A 16,472-nucleotide genomic window follows, 5' to 3' on the forward strand; every position below is an offset into this window, starting at 1 on the left:
TGTAAGTGCATATTTAAAACTGAACTAATGTGAATCACATCACGTATAGAATTACGATGGAATTACAGTCAATGTAATTCAGTAAGTAAGAAAACATTACTGCTCGTTACTCTGATTCAAGCATGTGAATCTATGAAAGATCCAATACTGGAGAAGAAAATGAGTTACTTACCTGTAACTGCAGTTCTCCAGTATTGGTATCTTTCATAGATTCACATGCGACCCACCCTCCTCCCCTCAGAGGCTCCCCTATTATACAGATATTAAACTTCACACTCCTACTAGAAAATCTGAGGGAATTCAGCCTCTGTTGGGAGTGTTTGGGAGGGGCTGAATCCTGATTGGTTGATACTCAAGTTTGGGTCTTTTCACAAAACAAAGTGGATAGACTGTAAAATACCCTATGAGGCCTACTAGGGCCTACTGGTTTTACTTTTACTGACTTACTCCTTTTTATATATTTAAGTTTACCGTGAGGCTCCCACCTCGACGACGGGGATGATTCAAGCATGTGAATCTATGAAAGATACCAATACTGGAGAACTGCAGTTACAGGTAAGTAACTAATTTTCTTATCTGATAGAGACATCTAGCCACAGACTCCTTACTTTAGAATCCTCCCCTGGTGTGAGCCTGGATCCGGAAACTTTTTTCCCCATAGTACGTCTGCGCGTCGGTAGAGGGCGTCGCTCGACTCTGTATCGATATCGTCCACTGGATGTGATGTCGGGGAAGTTCATATAACCCCTCTCCGACACGCCGGCGTCAGTTCCTTCTTTTCCATGCTTGCAGCGTGGATCCGGTAATGTTTGGTTAGACTGTTTTCGACCTACTTTGACATTTTCCTTGAAGGAACAGTGTGCCTTTACTGTCCATGTCTGTGGGTCCTGTGGACGACAAATGTCGGCTATGAACCCCCACTTTGTATGTGGTGCTTCGGAGAGCATCACAATGCTGAAGAGTGTGGCTCCTGTTGGTGTCTCTCACCAAAGGCTCTGCAGGAGCACTGTAAGCGCTTTTAGCGGTGTGGATGTTGGAGCCGTCCCGGTCCTCATGTCAGTCAAATATTATTGCAAATTCATTTTACATATTTATTTTAAATATATAACATAATAAAAATGGTACAGCATTATTAACTTAATGCTACTTTCATATATAATTATTTTGAATAAATGAAATGATATTCTTTTCTGAAGTTTAAAGTTGAAAAAATCCCATTCATGGTTAAAAGATATATTTTTGTATTATTTATTAAACAATATTTAAAGACCTGTTTAGAATGTATTCATTTAATTATGTTTTAATAAAAACTAATATCACATTATTATTTTTATTAAAAAAGTAAAATATTTTTAAATAAAAAATATATTTTTAGCTTTGTTTTACATTAAATTACAATTAAATGTATTTATAATTTTAATCTGGTTAAATAATTTAACGTATTTATTGTTATTTCCTATGGGGTTTTATTTTAAGTCCCTACCTCCATTATTTCCATGGGAGGGTGTTGCATTACTAGTGCTGGCCATGGTGCTGAACTTACCACTGCTTCTTTTGGCAGTAGTAACTTTACACTCATAAATTTGGCCCAATCCTTGGTAAATCTACACTTCTGAGTAACTTTACGCTTCAATTTTGTGAATAGCCCAAAGCACTAAAGTTACAAAAAATTGTAAGAGTAAATTTACTAGCAGTAAATCTACACAATTATCTTTACCATTGAGAGTATACCCTTTGGTTTCGTAAAAGTATACAGTCTGAAACCCGGCCTGTTATGCAAAGTGCAGACTTAGAAATGTACCTTCTTTGTTCACTGGATCCCAGTTTTCAGGCTCTGAAGTTTAACTAACCCAGATGAAGTGGATCAAATCGTAACAGCTCAGCGTGCTGTTGTAAGTGTAGTCGGTGATTTGAGATTCTACAAGACTAGAATGCTAAATCAAGATGCGGTTGAGAAGTCACAAAAACAACAGTATTTGTTTTCTTTGTATCAACTGGACTTTTCAAAACTTTAAAAGCAATATTTGTGGATAGCAAGAACAACATCTAAGAATATATTTCTTTAATGAAGATTAAAGCTGCATAAAAAATAATTATTAATACATCATCTTGCACTAAATTAAGACACGTGTGTCATTTGGATAAACCCTGTATGGCACACTGTTCCATTTCTAATGTCTCTTTGAAATCATTTACACACTGAGTGGCTTGCAGAATTTGTGCCAATTTACTCAGTATCCTAAAGTGGCTAGCTTCTAATCGTTCCATATGGTTCTTGCTTTTCTTATGCTATTGTAATGTTTGAAGGTACAAGAAGTGATATTACTCTGAAATCTATTTCAGATATCTGTCGACACCCTCTCCTGGGAATTCATTGTCTCTACTTCTGATGACGTTAATCTACTGTATAAACCTAAAGTAAGTGGAATTTAATAATAAAAGACAGGACACCTGGTAATCATGTGAAATATACATTCAGTTGGTGACCTTACATTTGTGGTTGCTCTGTTATTTCAGTGGGAAATTCTCTTATTTGTGAGATCGTTTGTGAAATATGCAGTGTGTTTTCCAAGCCATTCTGCCATCTAGTAGTCTATGGACATCACATATCACCTGAGATAAACATTTATAACATACGTATTAACAGTGTTAATCATTTTAAAAGGAAAGGTTCTTCATTGTGCGGTTTTAAGTGATTCAGGTAAGCTTTATTTCAGTTTGACAGCCTTTTTGTAGAGAAGGCCAACTCAGTCCTTGAGCTCTTCATAGAGAGTAGAGCCACTGCACACCTCCTCGGTCACACCATACCCAAAAGTTAGTATACCCAACAGTTTTGCCCCATTTGAGGCATTGCTAGGGGTTTCCCCTACAAACAGCGTTGGTGCCCACCAACCAAACAAGAAATACCCACGCCTTTTTGGGGTAGAGGATCCAGCGGACAAAGTCCAGGTCTGCATAAACAGCAAACCTCCTAGTCCTGTGCCCTCCTGCAGCAGTGAGTAAAGCACTTTAGTATGCTGTGAGCAGTGCGCAACCACCCTGTGGGAGGCAGGATTGATCATTTTCTCCATGGGTGACAAACTATAACATTTGACAAATAGATCCTGCTGATAGTCCATCCCGCTACATCTTCCACCCACATCAGAGCAGCTTTTGGAGCACCATTTGTCTATTTTGCTGCAAGTTCAGGTTATTTTGGACAAAAGAGCCATAGATAGGGTCCTGGCCTCAGAGATCAGCAGTGGATGCTACTCCCTTTCTTTCTTTGTGCCAAAAAATAGCAGAGGCCTTCACCACAATTTACATCTTCAACCCCTCAATTTCTTCCTGTGGAAGGACAAAACCAAGATGCTCATTCTGGCGCGGGATCTATCTGTCCAGTATCCAGGAAACTGGATGGTGTAGTTGGACCTGCAGGATGCCTGTTTCCGTATCCCTATCCTGCAGGTTCACAGGCGCTACCTGTGGTTCAAGGTGGGCCATAGGCATTTTCAGTTTGCAATGATCTCTTTGGCCTCACCAGTCCCCTTTGGATGTTCACGAAAGTGATAGCATTGGCACAGCATACCTTCAGAAGTTGGGGGAACCAGTCATTCCCTACATTGACAAAATGCCTGTTGAAGGTGGGTTCTCCACTGTCTGTTCTGGACCATGCCCCCAGATGACTGCAAACCTCCTCACATTTCTGGGGTTCAGAAGCAATGTTACCTTTCTTCAGAACCTTTCTGGGTACAGTGCACTTCAGGCCTTTTTTCAGCATCAACGAGTCCAGGACAGTTGGGCTATGATCCAGATGTTTCATCCTCGCCACTGGATCTCAGTGCTATGACTTTGAATTTGGTCTTTTGGACTCCTGCTTCCTGCACGTCCACCATGCCAGATGGCACATATAGCCTCTGCAGTAGCATCTGAAGTCTCAGTGGGCCCAGCACCAACGGAATTGATCAGATTTCATCCAGGTTTTGAAGGAAACTGTAAAAGATCCCTACTTGTCGCTGTTTCATCGGCGTCTAACATTTGGAAGAACGCCTGGGAATGAAGTACAATGGTGAAAAACCATGAGTGGTGCAGGACTATGCTGTGATGCCTATGCTCTGTTCGCTGTCCTGTGCAGATGTCTCTTTCTGACACTAATAAATTATGTGGCTTGTACTCTGCTTATCTTGTGACTGTTGCTTCCTGTTTTTAGGATGGAGTATGGGTAAGAGGTCTGTACCTAGAAGGAGCCGGGTGGGACAAGAAGAATGCATGTCTCCTAGAGGCTGAGCCAATGGAGCTAGTGTGCGCCATTCCTTGCATCCATTTCAAGCCAGTTGAGAACAAGAAGAAAAGTGGAAAAGGTAACTGTGTGTAACCTAACACATGCTCTCTCTCTTTTTAAAATACAAAAAAACGAAGGTGAACGTGAAGCTGTAGTTAACTTTGGTTTTATCACCTCAACATATGTTTAAAAAAACTCAGAAATTCACCTAAAAAGCATAATTGAAGTGCAGTTATTGTAACAAAGTAAAATTGGAAAACCACAATAAATAATTGTTAGGAACATATTGTATTACTCGCACAACAGTCATTCAAACAGTAACTTGCACACCAAATACAGTGCCTGTGTCTACATAATATTTACAACAGCACATAAATACAAAATGTAACAAATAAAGCACATAAACTAACCAGCAAATGATTTTAAATGCATAATTGTATCTGCAAAGTAGCAAGGGTATTGTGAGATGCAATCTCACCTATAGGATGATGTGCAGCATTTGTAGTTGCATCAGTTTCATTAAGTGTGGTGTCATGAGCATTGCATTTGGCTCCCATATCTGTCAATCTAGTCTTCCAGGGTCTTTGAGCAGCCCACACTGCTGCATACTCTCAGACAGGATTTTGCCCTCCTGCTGCTTGACCAGCTCAAGCAGGGGAAGGCAGAACAAAGGATTTCCTGTGGGAGAGGGATGCAGCCTCCTCTCACTTGGAAATAGGCGTTACAGGGTTGGGGAGGGGTAGCCTCCACATGCCACTGGTTTGCTTTGAAGGGCACATTTGGTGCCCTCCTTGCATAATCCGGTTTGTACCAGTCCAAGGACACCCTGGTCCCTGCTCTGGTGTGGAACTGCACAAAGGAAAGGGTAGTGACTACTCCCCTTTCCATCACCACCCCAGGGGTGGTGCCCAGAACTCCTCCAGGTGGCCACTTGATTCTGCCATCTTGAAAACAATATGGGCAGAGGCCTCTGGGAGCATATGACTGGCCAGGTTAGGCAGATGATGGCAGTGATCCCCCTCTGACAAGTGGTCACCTTGCAAAGTGACCAAGCCACCTTTTTGGACTATTTAGGGACTCGTTTGCTAGTGGGTCCCCAGATTTGGTGTGCAAGACTCCACCAGGACTCTTCTGCAAAAACCTCTTCTGCTCCTGGTCACTGGAACCACTGCTGGACTTCACAGGAACCACACAAGACTGCAACACCGAGACAACCTCTCCTTGCAACATTGTTTCCTCTGCTCCTGTCAGCAATTTGCAACATTTCCACGGCTGTGCATCCTCTGGGGTCGACAAGGCTTCAACTGCACCAAAGGAGCAAGAAAGAATCTCCCTTGGAGTGATGGAGTCACTCTCCCACATCTGTAGTCACCTAAGGCAACAATGTCTGGCTGCAGGGGTCTGCTGACCTCTGTGTAGGAAAATGGCTTCGTATATACTATACCAAAATGAGGTATGGCGTCTACAGAGTCCAGGGGTTCCCCAGAGGCTTAACAGAGGCTAAAGTAGATAATACTAATGGTCTCTTTTGTGGAGTGGCTTAACAGAGGCTAAAGTAGATAATACTAATGCTCTCTTTTGTGGTAGTGTGGTCAAGCAGTTAGGCTTATCAGAGGGTAGTGCAAAGCATTTGTTGTACACACACAGTGAATAAATGAAACACACACTCAATGACTAACTCCAGGCCAGTCGTTTTTATATAGCAAAAATTGTTATTTTTTATTTTATTACTAGAACCAAAGGATCTCAGTTGAAGGTAAGTACAGTTGTAAGTATGAATCAAGCATATGTATCAAATGTACTTTGTTTAGATTTTGCAGGTAAAACATTTTACAAGTAAGTAACAATTTTCAATTTCAAAAGTTGACACAGTGCAATTTTTCATAGGAGTCAACAGAGTCATGGGTGGGGGGGGTGTTAGCACAGAAAACAGGTAAGTACATAACTTACGATTCCAGTCTTCAAGGGTTAGGATGTCCACTAGTCAAAGTTCATGTTGACCCCAAAAGCACACCACCAGCAACATGGGCCGGTCAGGTGCGGAGGTCAAAGTTGGTGTTGGGTTTGCAATGGAATCCTATGAGGATTGGGGGGACTTATTTGAAGAGAGCTTGCAGGTAAGTACCCGTGGTTTCAGGACACAGGCCTGGGGGGTTTAGGTCAGAACGGGGGGTGGGCACAGGTCAGCACCAAAAACACACCCTCAGCGGCACAGGGGCAGCCGGCTGCAGGGTGCAAACACAGCGTCGGGCGCCCAATGCCTCTCAGTGAGGGAACCCCATAGGTCAAAAGAGGCTGCAGGCAGGGTCCAGGGGGGCGTTTCTGGGAAACCAAAGGCTTGACAGGTAGGAGAGGCGCCTGCTGGACATTGCTGGACCATCGGTCGTATTCCCCAAGGCCAGGGAGCTACAGGTGTAGGGGTACCTCTAGGCGTTGGGAATCTTTGTAGGATCTGGTTGCGGTCAAGGGTAGCCTCTGGATTCAGGCTGCAGCCGTTTTTGTGGTGGCCAGGAGGGGTCAACCAAGGATGGACTTAAGGTCGGAATCTCCTTGGGACCTCCTCTGGCCTGGTGGGCCACCTGGACTCCGTCCGTGGATGTTGGGTGCATCCGAAAGATGCACCCCATCTTTGTGGAACATGTCCTCGCCCTTTACACCCATGTGGTATGTTCCGTAGGTGCCCGGTCTAGAGCACAGCCTAGCCAGTTCTGAGTTCAAACGTTGCACCAACACATTCATTGTCCTTGACCTTATGTCATTTACCCAGTAGCAGCATGGTATCATGTGAGAACATGTGAAGACTGCCGCCGGGAAGTCCTTTGACAGTTAAAATTGCCTCCCTGAGGGCCTTGCTCCCCAGGTACACAGAGTCATTACCTCCTATATGTATAATGTTGAGATCCGGGAACTGGAGTCACTCCAACCTTTTGCCATCTTGGAGCTTGAAGCTGTGCGACACGCAGATCCCACACCACCAGAGGGACACATCACATAGGGGCTTGCGCTTATGGAGCAGCGTCAACCTGTAGGCCACCCGCCGGATAAAGGTGTGACCAAGAACCAATACTACACAAGACAGCATACTACTGAAACAAAAAAGACAGCAGCGTGAGTACTCTATGAACAAATGAAACTCAGTCATTGCAAATCAGGACAAATGTAATATTTGTAAGACATTGATAACCACTGGCTCATTGTTTTCACCTCCTCAGTTGACATGCCTACGCCTGCCGCTACCGTGGCTGCCCCTATTAGAAATGAATGTGAAGAATAGCCAACCGGGTCTACTCCAGCTGCCTCTGGGGTAGAACTGCTGAGAACTGGTAACGCAACAAGCAATCCCCGCTCACATGAAGGAACAATGCCAGGGCACCTGTAGCTGGCCGCACCACTAAATAAGACCCCAAGGGGTCCACACGCCATGGGGGAACCCAGCGCTGCCCTATGTTTGATTGCTGCCCCTTTCCCCTCTTGATCAGTTTTGGACTTTCTTAACCAAATCATTATCCAGCCAGGCCCCAGTCGGATGTCAGCCCACTGCAGTCCCCTATAAAAATCTATCTTAGACGATCCTACTAATTCACGCATGCAAAAGGCACCTCATATGGGGAAGCACAGACCCTATGGAGGTTGGACAGGAGGAGACTTAAGGGGTGGGCCATAAGGGGGCATCTGCTATCCTTACAAAGTACGTGCTGGACACACTGCACCCCATTGGCATGCATTTATCATTATAATCGGAGCCCGCAAATTGGAACCTTCAAAGGTGGTAATCGTCAGGGTGGACTGGGAGTAACCGAAAGGCAGATTCTATGTCAGTTTTCGCTAGGAGGGTGCCCCGGCCCAGATTACGCAGCCTCACTAGTGCCTGGTCTACTGATGCATTTCGGACCGAACATAGCTGAGGATTGATCGCGTTGTTTACCGAGAAACCTCCTATGAGCAGAAGGATATTGAATCAGCCTAAATTTCCCAGGTTCTTTTCTGGGAACCATTCTAAGTGGTGAACATACAAACATTGCTAGAGGAGTAGTGGGAAAGGGGCTGACTACTCTGCCTAAAGACCTCTCCTTCTCAGTCTTCCTAGCTATTACCTCCCGATGCTAACAAAAGATTACTGTAATGAGAAATGGGGGCAGGGATCCTGAAACCAGAAGAGAACCCCATACACACTAACTCTGCCATGTCTTTGTTGGGATATGAATGCAACTACAGGATCAATCCTGAAATCTGGAATGGGGTGGGCAACACATGTTTAGCTTGAGAGCTTACTTCCGTCTTTGCCTTTCTCTTTGGACTTTTTATTTCATTTAAACTATGAATGAGATGGGTGCCCACAAAAGGAGCAACTATGCTTGTACTAGCAGGACCCAGCTGGGTGGGAGCACACCTATCTAAAAAAGGCCCAACAAGAGCCCTTCCTGTCATCTGTGTGTTGCTGGCCAAAAGGCTGCTTCACAGGTATCTTGTTATTCACACTCCAAAACCACACATTGACTTCGGTCTGGTCCCAACCTGTATCAGGATCCTCCACTTTTGCCCACCTGAAGTCCCAATCGTAATCCAACCATGCGGTGCCCCCATAAATGTGATGTGCTTTTAATATCTTATTTGAATAAAATATCATGGAAGTTGCCAACTCAGGTTTTTTTCTAGCATCACAGACATGTAAACATTAAAACCAAATAACCAATTTATTACGTTTTCTTCAACCATGGGTTTCTTATCCTTTGATAAGGTTTCTTTACCATCTTTTTCTTTCTGATCTGCTTCCCTTCTCTTAGTCCTAATTAGTGAGAAAAAATCAACAATCTCCCCTTACCAAATTTTTTCCTTTATGTTAGAAGGGACGTGAGACGCTAGCTTCCCTGCCCGAGACAATAATGTATCCTGACCCATGCCCATCGACCACATAGAGCACCTGTCTTATCCGCACTCTGGTCCGTGACCTTACCTGGTTCAGAATCCATCTTGAGGGGGATCCCTCCCACCTGGAGACAGGATGTCACCCGAGCTTTTGTCAAAGGACCTGCTGTCCCAGAGAAATGCATCACACTGATGGCATCTACTTGCTGTCTAAGATCAGCAGCCTCATTCCTCATGACATCGTAAGGCGCCAAGGGGTTGGTAGGTGGCACTGGGGTTGGGGGAATATCCAGCTTGGACAATAACTGGGCCACTAAAAGGAAAGCCTGAGCTGTGATGTCATGGAAACCAGTAGGCTGCCCCTGGGCGGAGGACGAAGGATGCGCTGGGGTCATAGGGATCATAGATGGAGCCTGGGGGGCCTGCGCTGGAACAGCCGCCATGGAAGGAGATGCATTGGTCTGAAAACAGCCAGCAGTGCCCCCCGGGGATGCCGTGGACAAGGCCCACAGTGCGCGCCTAATGTCTGCCAAGATGGCGCAGGGCCCCTGTATATCCGCTGAAGGTGGTCCCTGAGGATCGGGAAAGCACCCTACCAAAGGGGATTGTGGGGGGGTTAACATTGGTTTGGGATGAAGGACCCCCCTGAACACCCACCCTAGGGGCGATCGGTTGTGATACTGTAGTAAGCGGGGGAGTGGGTGGGTTGCTGTACAGACTCAATAACCACCTTTGCAGGAAGGGCATGGGGTTGCTTCCAAGTCCTATGCCAGACTGGTGCGAAAGCAGAACGGGGAGGCACATGAGACCGTCTAGGGTGGTCACCTAGGACCCTGGCTTCTTCCCTTTCAGACTTGGAGCCAGAGCTCTCAGAACTTCCCTCACCTAATTTCCCCAACACTAATTTCAGCAATTGGGACAGTTCAGGGTCCTTGCCTTTCCTATTGCCTACCCAGCTTTTTCCTGAAGTCATGACCCAACAAGCTGACTGTAATATCCTGAATGAGTCTTGAATAAAAAAAAACCTGACACAAGCAAAATAGGCATACACTACCAGAAACTACCAAAGGAACGGTCCGCCCCCATTTCCCCCCCCCTCCCCCAAAGGCCAAACTTACCCCACAAATCACTGGTCCACGTTCCTTGGCCCCGTTGGGAGCCAACGTCGATAGAAGCTGGTGGAAAAAAGAACCTGAACAGCCTCACCAAAGCCAGGAAGGCGGGGCAGGGATAGCACTACCAGGACACGGAGATGGGGAAGTATCAAAGCATCAACAAGAGAGAATTTCAAGTAGGGGAATGACTACAGACCAAACTGGAATAGACCAAAGCTAATGGTGTGTTCTGGTATAAAAAAGCCCTTAAGGGGTGAAGGGATGAATGTGACCCAGGATCACACTCAAAACCGGTTAGCTAGCGTGTCTCCGGTGTCCCGCCTACGGTATCAGGTGGCATTGCTTGACTACTGCGAGCGGTGCAGAATTGAAGGAGAAAAAAGCCATGGGCCGAAACAAAGCTAATTCCCCTACCACAGGGCACCAGAGGTGAAAATGAGTGGTGGAGCGGCGCAGATGGAAAACCTCTGGGGCGGAGGCGACGCAGGCGGAAAACCTCTGGGGCGGAGGCGACGCAGGCGACCAAAGGAGAGCTGCACAGGCGCCCAAAGGAGAGCTGCAAGGGGAGACAAGGGGGTCCAAAGGAGAGTCTGTTCGAGGCGACATGGGCACCTAGCACTGCCACGGGCGCTGCAATACGAGCAGCCACTGGGTGACACGGGATCCCGATTCTTCTTCCGATTATGAAAACCTCTGCCCGCGATGCTGTCTGCTCCACGAAAAGGCTGAGGCCCGTGCCAGGGGCACCTAAATACCCCTTCATGGGTGCGGTGGGCAGAAGTGACGCACCTCTTGCATGATAACGGATTTCCTTCCGACCCCTCATATCGCGAGGTGAGAGGGAGGAAGAAGCAGCAGGAAAAAAACACCAAAATGGTGCCCAAGCCACAGAGGCCCCGGTTCCTAAGCGCCGCACACCCTCAATTGGGTGGTGCTCTGTCAGAGTCTTCGTTGGGGAGCAGATAACCAACGCACCTTGTTTCAAGCAGTGATATTAACAATTACGATCCACATATAACTGACTTCCTTCCTCCATTATGGAGTGTTGCTACTGTATGCCCTATGTGGATTTGTTGACTGCAGATATGCAATAGACATATAAAACGAAAATAACATATTCTTCAGATTGCTTGGAAAGGAAAAGTAGTATGGTTGTGCGGGAACCATTTAGATTGTTTATCGGTGTCGCAGTCAGAAAATCTTAAAGTGGTTGATATCCCAAATTTTTTAATCTGTAATTAGATTTCTCGTATATGTGACGACATGTCACAGGTAAGTGGATTTCTCTCACCCTACTTGTGCCGCTCCATTGACCATGTCTTATGTTTTGATGTTGGGATGACCATCTTTCCATCTTTTCTTCACCTACAGGGATGTACTCCTGTCCCTGCTACTACTACCCAAATCGGACTGGCACTGCGGGACGCAGCTCCTTTGTCATCGGTGTCGACCTGAAATCAGGTGCCATGCAGCCCGATCACTGGATCAAGCGGGGGACCGCACTGCTAATGAGCCTTGATACTTAATGGGTCCCAGAAGCAGTGAATAGAACAACAGAAACACGAGAGAAAATTTTGGGGCTTTTTGCTCCATGTCTGTTATTCTCTATGCACTTAATGTACAAAGCAGAAGTTCGACTTCAGGGGGTCACCTAGATCTTTCATTGTAGGTGACATGCCTGCAAGTGCATCTTCATAGGTGCAGAGGCAAAGGTTTTACAGTATTGGCCATTTTTTACACATGTGATATATGTTATGTATATATTTAAAGGTATAAATATATTTCATTTGGTCGCTGTAAAAGGCTGTAATGGGGCTATATATGATTCTTTTCACAGGTCAGTTACAAAATGTTGGCTGAAAAAAAGTATTGCTAACTTTGTGATTTTGAAAATGGAAATAACATCAGAAGACACTTTTCATGGTTTAAATGGACTTTTTACAGACAAATTTGTTGCTGCCGTCAGTGAATTTAATAAATTCCATTTTGACACAAATGAAGGCTTCTGTGATTGTTTGGGCCAGAATGACAGGGTTCTCTATTTTCTTGCACTATTGTGCCAGTTCTAAATTTTGACTGTCTTGGCACATTTTTCTGTTGACTGAATTGTGAAAGCCCACCACCTGACCCCAAAGATTTTTTTTTTTTTAACAATCACTTTTGGAGCTCACGTTGTTTGGTGCCAATCAATGTGATGACCTCACTTGTTTGGGGGGTATTTTTTAGGCCCAGGTGTAATTTAATTACAATCGACCAATCTGGAGTAATTTTGGTAATTCTCTGTTAATTTTGACGTGGAATTACAGATTCGGGTACTTTCATAATTAAGAGTAATTTAGGGGAAAACAAGTCTACAGTGAGAGCATATTTAGCGACCGCAAGAAGCTGCTCACACTCGCTACTTGTTATCTGATGCATTATTGCTATTTCTTAATGCAAAATTCATGCTCATGTACATTTTGGGTATGGAGGTGAATTTTGCGCTAAGAAAATAGTGCTAGCTGCCGGGAGTAAGTTGGGGTGGCTGGGGTGCTCTGGTATCTATTCAAAAGGTAATGAATCTAAGATTTTAAGACATGTTACTCCAGTATTTGAACTTTCATAGATTCACATGCTTGAGTCCCTGTCGTTGAGATGGGAGTCACGGGTACCTCTAATCAAGTAGTAGTAACATAGGGTTAAACCTAAAGGCCCTAGGCCTCTCAGTTTAGCACACTTTCAGAATCATTTTGATAGAAAAAAGAGCCAAACTTAAGAGTCCTCCAATCAGGCAACACCACCATTTAGAACCTTCCGGAGAGAAGCTCCAGTCCCTCAGATTTTCTACAGCACATCGTGCTAGGGAGTTTCCACAGGGCTCTGCTCTGCTTTTCACTGTTTTTGGATACCCAAAGAATTTAATTCTTCTTAACGGATTTTGACTTATACCTGAAAATGTCTTCACTATGTCTGACAAGGAAATAAATAATTTATTCAGATCCTGTAAAACTTGTGGTAAGAAAAGGTTGCACTCTGAAGACCCTCTCCAGAACTATATATACTGCCTTTATCCTGAAAACTCTGCAAAGTATGTCACACCTTTTCCTCCAAAAACTTGAAGAATAGAGAAGGCAGATTGTTAATATGGCTGCAAAACCTTAAATCAAGAGATAATCCAGTCTCTATTTTAAGAGTGACAACTCTTCTACTTCTTCCAGGAGATCACAAAAAAGAATGAGGTCTCCTCAGTCAAGGTCCTCCTCAGAGCAGCCAAGAAAGACCTACAAAAAGACCAACTCAGGGTCTTACAAAGGCCACAGCCCTTATTCATCTCCTCACAAGTTCCCCTGAAAAAGTAAAAGAGGGCATACTAGCAGTTCAGAAGGGGCTAGAAAGCCATCACCAGTGCCTCCTACTCCTTCTAAGTCATCGCATTCCTTTAAGAAGCCTTCCTTTGGTCCTCCAGTCGACAGACCACATATAAAATCCCAACTGTCGACAACAACCTCATTGACGATGGCAACGACGAGATCAGTTCCACAGTCAACAACAGTTTCTTCATCAATCCCGACGACGACCTTTCCGACGACAAAGTCGATGACGAATTATCCATCATCATCCATAACGGTAACCTTAGTATCTTCATTGATGTCATCATCGGTTAAAATATTTTCAAAATCTTCAACAACAAAGGCAACATTGACAAGTACGCCTATTACACCATCGACGAGCGAAAAAATGCACAGAAGGCAGGAAACTACAACGATTACACTGGAGCATACTTCCCCAACTAAGATAACCCCTTTGATACCAACCCACCTTCTTCAGGGTGACGACGAATCTGATGATGAGGGTCTATTTTGAAGAGCGCACAGTCCCTCACAATTCAACGTAAAGTATCAAGATGAGGATGACGAGTATAGTGAAGCATATGACCCACAATATTATGCACGGGAGCAACCATATCAAGAGGGACTTTATATGCCGAATACATTAATAACGGAGTCCAAGAGGGAAATGTGGTCCAGCTCTCTCTTCCAATAGAATGCCCCTTTTAATAAATTGTGGACTACCAAAACAAGGTATTGAGCAATTAACCTCAGTAGGAATCCATAAAACTAAGGAAGAGATTGGTAGGTCCACCATAAATTCAAAATATATGTTTGAAGCATCATATAGTCATGTGTTTGTATATTAATGCATTGAGTCAAATCCATAAAATCAGTTGAAGGTTTATCATAACACACTTGAATAAACAAACAGCCTACATGTGTTTCAACCCCTAGGGTGTATATACTTGGGACTTTTTCAAGGTTCTCCAAATGTTCAAGAGAAAGTGTTAATTTTGTGGTGTTATATAGGAGATCAAAGATCAATCTAGATGATCAGAAGGAGCTGATTATAGACAGAAGGACAGTTACGTATCTCGGATTAAATTCCTGGCAGCCAGCGCCATCTTTATTTGGGGACTATATACAACACACCAAACATATATTTTGAATTTATGGCAGATGTTCCAATCTCTTCCTTATTTTTTTACATTAATAACAGACGTGCAGGCCATTTAGATGATTATAGAAGGCGGTTTCCACCCACAGAGGGAGTACTACCTCAGTCAGTATCATCTCCAGCTTCTCACATAGCCACCCCGCGTCAGAGGCCTACCACTTTACCATTAGCTAACGTACTCACACATGGTATGGCCCTTCCACAAGACAGTGACATACCTGAAGGAGAACAGGAGGAAGGCGAGCTTCTCAACAACCAATCGGAGTGGGATGAATATATAATTCCAGCCCCACCTTCTCCTTCACCTTCAAAGGTAGACTCACCTCCAGACGACATCGGAAGATTCCATAATCTTATGGAAAGGGTTGTATAGGAAGCTGGCATGGTATGTGGTGGGCACCTAAGGTACTTACACCTTATACCAGGTATCCCCTCTTAGTGAAGTGTAGGCAGTTGTAGGAAGGTGTCCTCTTTCTTGGCCTGGCTATCCCCGTTTTCTGCCTGTTATCAGTATGCTTGACTGTGTTTGACTGTGCTTACTGGGTTCCTTCTAACCAGGACCACAGTAGTTTTGCTCTCTCCTCTAAATTGTACCTTTTTCACCCCACATTTGGCATACTGGTACCCCATGTAAGTACCTAGTGAATGGTACGTAGGTACCCAGGGCATTGGGGTTCCAGGGGAGACCTATGGGCTGCAGCAGCTATTCTGCCACCCGCAGGGAGCCCATGCAAAGGGTTATGCAGGCCTGCCATTGCAGTCTAAGTGAAACAGGTGCATGCACCCATTTTAACTACAGGTCACTGTAAGTCACCCCTATGGTTGGCCCTCTCAGCCCAGAGGGCAGGGTTCAGGTACCTGTGTGTGAGGGCACCCCTGCATTAGCAGAGGTGCCCCCACAAACTCCAGACCCATTTTCCTGGACGTTGTGAGTGCGGGGATGCAATTTTACGCGTGTACTGGACATAGGTTACTACTTATGTCCAGCTACATAATGGTAACTCCAAACCTGGGCATGTTTGGTATCAAACGTGTTGGAATCATACCCCAATACTGTTGCAAGTATTGGAAGGATGATTCCATGCACTCTGGGAGCTCCTTAGAGGACCCCCAGCATTGCAACCACCAGTCTTTTCTGGGTAGCCCAAGCTGCTGCCACCCCTCAGACAGGATTCTGCCCTCCTGCTGCTTGATCTGATTAAGCCCAGGAAGGCAGAACAAAGGATTTCCTTTGGGAGAGGGAGGTAACACCCTCTCCCTTTGGAAATAGGTGTGACTGGCTTGGGAGGGGGTCCTCCCCAAGCCACTGGTTTGCTTTGAAGGGCACATTTGGTGCCCTCCATGCATAAACCAGTCTACACCGGTTCAGGGACCCCCAGTCCCTGGTCTGACACGAAACTGGACAATGGAGAGGAGAGTGACCATTCCCCTGTCCATCACCACCCCAGGGGTGGTGCTCAGAGCTCCTCCAGAGGGTCCCTGGGTTCTGCCATCTTGTTTCCAAGGTTGGCAGAGAACACTGGGAGCATCTGAGTGGCTATGCCAGGCAGGTGACGTCAGAGCCCCCTCCTGATAGGTGCTTACCTGGCTAGGTGACCAATCCCCCTTTCAGGGCTATTCAGGGTCTCACTTTTGGGTGGGTTCTCAGATTTGGCTCGCAAGATTCCAGCAGGATTCCTCTGCAACCTCCACTTCGCCTTCTGGCCACTGGAACTGTGACTGGACCCTCCAGGAACCGACAA

At 45.2% G+C, this 16,472-nt stretch overlaps 1 protein-coding gene across 1 annotated transcript in view; it reads left to right on the plus strand.

Moving 5' to 3' along the window:
• DNAH2 (dynein axonemal heavy chain 2) overlaps positions 1 to 12,238 on the plus strand; it is a 1,666,550-nt gene extending 1,654,312 nt beyond the window's left edge. The window contains exons 86-88 of the mRNA XM_069218683.1: positions 2,344 to 2,418; positions 4,190 to 4,340; positions 11,614 to 12,238. Of these exons, the coding sequence (XP_069074784.1) occupies positions 2,344 to 2,418; positions 4,190 to 4,340; positions 11,614 to 11,768 (381 nt within the window). The 3' untranslated portion in view covers positions 11,769 to 12,238. The remainder of the gene's footprint in view (positions 1 to 2,343; positions 2,419 to 4,189; positions 4,341 to 11,613) is intronic.
• Positions 12,239 to 16,472: the final 4,234 nt, after the last annotated feature.

This window comes from Pleurodeles waltl, chromosome 12, assembly GCF_031143425.1.
Source record: "Pleurodeles waltl isolate 20211129_DDA chromosome 12, aPleWal1.hap1.20221129, whole genome shotgun sequence".
In the NCBI taxonomy this organism is placed as follows: domain Eukaryota; kingdom Metazoa; phylum Chordata; class Amphibia; order Caudata; family Salamandridae; genus Pleurodeles; species Pleurodeles waltl.